The 5,116-nt window shown below is 40.1% G+C and overlaps 1 protein-coding gene across 1 annotated transcript; it reads left to right on the top strand.

Annotated features, from left to right (window-relative positions):
- Window positions 1-666: 666 nt before the first annotated feature.
- LOC104245624 (uncharacterized) lies at window positions 667-1,257 on the top strand. The gene has a single exon (XM_009801250.2). It carries the CDS (start codon window positions 667-669, stop codon window positions 1,255-1,257), a length of 591 nt encoding a protein of 196 aa, XP_009799552.2.
- Window positions 1,258-5,116: the final 3,859 nt, after the last annotated feature.

The following is a 5,116-nucleotide window of genomic DNA, read 5'->3' as shown; positions in this document are numbered from 1 at the left end:
CAACAACAACAACTTCTCTAATTGGAGTTCAAACTCTTATGTTCCACCGAAAGGGCAATATTCAAATTCTCCGCATTGGAAGGAAGGTTCTTCAAGTGATTCCAAGTTGGAAAACATGCTTGAGCGACTATTGCAAAATCAAGACAAGTCCGACACTTCAATGAGGAATATGACCGAGCTTGTCGGTTCTCATACCGCATCTATTCAAAAGTTGGAGATGTAAATGAGAGACCTTTCAAGAGAGCAAAATCCAAAGCAAAAGGGCACACTCCCAAGTGACACAATTGCAAACCCAAAAGGTAGTGGGAGTAGTGCAACTTCTCATTGCAAGGCAATTACAAGTCGGAGTGGGAAAGTACTTCAAGGAGAGAATGAACAAGTGGTCGAAGTGGAAGATTCCGAACAAGAAGTTGAGGCACAAGTTGAAGTGCCAATTGTTGTTGAAGCTAAAAAGGTCCCGAAAGCATTGAAAAATTCAAGAAGTGAACCGGGAAGAGGTTAAGGAAAAGGTGAAAGAGACGCCAAAAACTCTAGCACCAATTCCAAGACCTCCTCCTCCTTTCCCTCAAAGACTTGATAAGGGTTGATGATAGCAAAATCGAGAAGTTCTATGAAATTCTCAAGCAATTATCGGTAAATATTCCATTTGTGGAAGCATTTCAAGAGATGTCGGATTTTGCTAAGTATTTGAAAGACTTGATAACCAAGAAGAAAACCACCAAGAATGAAGTGGTGAATGCGACTCATCGGGTTAGTTCTATCATTGCAACAACCACCATTCAAAAGAAAGAAGACCCGAAAGCTTTTACCATTCCATGCACTATTGGGGCGCGCGATTTTGCAAGAGCTCTTTGTGATAATGGGGCTAGCATAAATTTAATGCCTCTTGCTATTTATAAGCAAGTGGGGTTAGGTATGCCGAGGCCTACAAGTATGAGGTTGCAAATGGCCAATCGTTCAATAAAGAGACCGGTGGGAATTGTTGATGACGTTCTTGTGAAAGTGGGAAAATTCCTCCTCCCCGCCGACTTTGTGATCCTTGATTGTGCTGTTGACAAAGAGATCCCTATCATCTTGGGGAGACCATTTCTTGCGACCAGAAGAGCACTTATGGATTCGGAACGGAATGAGATCGAGTTCCGAGTTAATGACGAAGAGGTTACATTCCAAGCGAGCAAGGGTATGAAGTGCCACATGGATATGAAAGCATCTCAGTCATTGATGTTGTTGATGAGTAAGAAGATGCAATTGAGATAAATATGGAAGAACAATTCCTGGGTGAGGCGTTGGCGGCTATTTTGGTAAATTTTGATGGTGAAGACATGGATGGGTACATAGAATCGGTGAATGCATTAGAAGGACTTAGGTCCTACACTTATGATCCAAAGAAACTTTCTCTTGACTTATAGAATAGAGTCACTCCTCCCTCCAAGCCTTCAATTATTGAGCCGCCACAACTTGAACTCAAGCCACTTCCACCGCACTTGAGGTATAAATTTCTTGGCTCTAATGACACTCTACCAGTAATCGTTTCTTCTTTGTTAGATGATGTGCATGTAGAACAACTATTGAATGTATTGAGGGAGCATAGGCAAGCTATTAAGCGGACATCCGAGGGATTCCTGCCGGAATTTGTGAACACAAAATACAATTGGAGCAAAAGAGCAAACCAAGTGTGGAGCATCAACGAAGGTTAAACCCTTCCGTGCAAGAGGTGGGAAAGAAAGAAATTATCAAGTGGTTAGATGTCAGGGTAGTCTACCCCATTGCTGATAGTTCTTGGGTGAGTCTGATGCAATGTGTTCCGCAAAAAGGCGTCACGCCCCGAACCTGGGGGCGAGACTGGCACCCGGTGCCTCACCTATCCTTCCATACCAACTTGCGACTAAGGGACTCTAGACATATAATGTCATACTTTGGCCATGGGCCGCATTGCAAGATAACTGCAAATGCTGACTAAATATCAATATAAAGCTGGGCCAACACGGCCGTCATACTTATTGCAGCTGACAAACCAACCAAATATACATACAAGGCCTACAAGACCAACATACTGCACTAACTGACAGGATATGTCTACAAGCCTCTACTGATGGATATACTGTAACTGGAACAGCTCCCCGACCTACTTATATCATATATATATATATACACAAGATGTACATAAATCTCTAGACCCAAGAACTTCAAAAGGCATGGAGCTTAACGATCAAGTTGAACTCGAGCAACACTTAATGAGGAGGTCTACCCGTCTGTCTGTCTGAACCTGTACGCATGAAATGCAGCGCCCCTAGAAAAGGGACGTCAGTATGAAATAATGCACCAAGTATGTAAGGTAATATACTGAAAGCTGAAACTAAACTAATAATATAATAACTGAAGATATGCTCACCTGCTGATACTGACTCAACTCTCTCAATATAGTAAGTAAAATAGTTGTCCGGCCTTATAAGTCTCGGTAAATATATATAACTACTCTGCCGTAGTAGGCTCTCTCATAGGTGCTCGGCCATACTAAGCTCTGTATCTCGACCAACTGGGCTTGCTCATAGGTGCTCGGCCACAGTAAGCTCGGTATATAACTTACCATCTAATTAGAGGTTGCCTAACAGGGGCCTGCACATCGATTATAGCTTGATGGTAATGAAAATACTTTAGTACTATATATATAAACTCGCTGCTCTCTTGACTGGAAGAAGGAAATACTCACATGAATATGAAGTCCCGATAAAGAGAATATTGTAACTTGCAAGACTAGCAAAATATACGTAAATTCTGAGATATGAATTTTTCTTTATGCCTTGTTATCAAATTTATGTAACGATGAGATCATGCCAAAATGAAGGAAGGACTTAGCCTTAACATACCTGAAGTAGGGAAAAATTCATATGATATCCTTAGAAAAGGATGCACCGTACTCCTTTAGAATCGCAAAATACCGTTGCACGCAGTGTAACTTTGTATGAAAAATTTGCTCAAAATCCGTCACTTTGCTTAATTAGTTCACATTTCTTTGTGATTAATTATGAGTCTCAGAAAGTCTTGGAATGTGAAGCTTTACCTGTAAGCTCTTTTTGCAAATTTATGCAATTTCCTCTTAGTTAATACATAGAAATCCTTGTAAGCCACCCATTCTACTAAACATGCCACCTAGCATATAAATGAGTTTTCATCATATGGGCTTTGCATGGCTGCCACATAAAGTTTAAGACTTATCCAAATCATTATTAATTATCAGTTTCTTAATTAATTTGATAATTTCCCGCTAATCCAATAATTAACCAATTATCTTAAATTACTTAAAATACTACTCACTTTTAACATACTTTATACACCTTACTATCATGTTCATGTGATACCTTGTATGGTACTAGTCCATAAATACGAGGTATTATAGCTCGGATCGTAACTTTTCTCCAAAATGATAACTTTTGACGAAACTCATTTTCTTCGATTTCCTGACTCTTTCACCTTCAATAATTTACTTATTCCTTATCTAACATATAATAATACTTATAATGTCAAAATAATCTCATTCCCGAGCTTACATCGATTAACTTACGATGAAACTTTAACGTACAAAAATGCAGGATGCAATATCTCATTTACGAGATTTCATCAATTTATTTATGGCATACTTTCACGCACGTAAATATGGGGTGTAACAAAAGGAGGCATGACCGTGATTGAAAACGATATAAATGAGCTCATCCCAACGAGAACAGTGACCGGATGGAGAGTTTGCATGGACTATCGGAAGCTAAACAGTGCTACGTGCAAGGACTATTTCCCTATGCCTTTTATTGATCAAATTCTTGATCGGCTAGCGAGAAGGTCATTCTATTGCTTCTTGGATGGATATTCTGGTTATAACCAAATCAATATTGCGTTGGAAGATCAAAAAAAGACAATATTCATATGCCCATATGGGATGTTTGCATTTAGCCGTATGCCATTTGGGCTATGCAACGCTCCGACCACTTTCCAAAAGTACATGATGTCAATCTTCTCGGACATGGTGGAAGATTTCTTAGAGGTGTTTATGGACGACTTCTCTTTAGTGGGTGATTCCTTTGATTATTGTCTTGACAACCTTAGACAAGTGCTCAAAAGATGTGAAGAAACAAACCTTGTGCTAAATTTGGAGAAATGCCACTTCATGGTGGAAGATGGCATTGTTTTAGGCCACAAAATTTCCAAACAAGGCATAGAGGTTGACTGGGCAAAGATCGAGATCATTTTCAACCTTCCTCTACCTACTTCTATAAAAGGTGTCCGAAGCTTTTTGGGGCACGCCAGCTTCTATAGGTGTTTCATCAAGGACTTCTCCAAAATTGCGAATCCCATGTGCAAACTCCTTGAAAAAGATGCAAAGTTTGTATTTGATGAGAAGTGCCTTAAGGCCTTTGAGGAATTGAAAGAAAATCTCACCACGACACCTATTATTGTCACACCCGATTGGTCTCTTCCATTTGAGCTCATATGTGATGCAAGTGGTGTAGCTATTAGGGCGGTGCTTGGATAATGTCATAACAATATCCTTCACCCTGTATACTATGCAAGTAAGACACTCAATGGCGCTCAAATAAATTACACTATGACTGAGCAAGAACTTCTCACCATTGTCTATGCCTTTAAAAGTTTCGAGCTTATTTGTTGGGGTCCAAAGTGATAGTGTACACCGACCATACTGCTCTTTGCTATCTTATGGTGAAGAAGGATTCCAAACCAAGATTAATTTGGTGGGTCCTTTTGTTGCAAGAGTTTGACTTTGAAGTCAAGGATGGGAAAGGGACAGAAAATCAAGTTGCGGATCACCTATCTAGGCTTGAAGAGGTAGGGAGACCAAAAGAAGACCTTGAAATCAAAGATGCCTTTCCAGATGAGAACATATTGGCATTGTCTAACACATTCGCTCCTTGGTATGCCGACATCGCTAACTTCTTGGTTAGTGACCTTGTTCCCGATGGATTAGAAGCTTATCAAAAGAAAAGGTTCTTGCGGGAGTGTAGGCCTTAATATTTGGAGGAACCGTTTTTGTTCCATATTTGTGCCGACAACATCATTAGGCAGTGTATTCCGGAAGATGAGGTAATTCCAATTCTCAAGGTATGCC

This window comes from Nicotiana sylvestris, chromosome 9, assembly GCF_000393655.2.
Source record: "Nicotiana sylvestris chromosome 9, ASM39365v2, whole genome shotgun sequence".
NCBI classification, from domain to species: Eukaryota; Viridiplantae; Streptophyta; class Magnoliopsida; order Solanales; family Solanaceae; genus Nicotiana; species Nicotiana sylvestris.
This window is presented reverse-complemented; position numbering and strand designations above follow the sequence as displayed.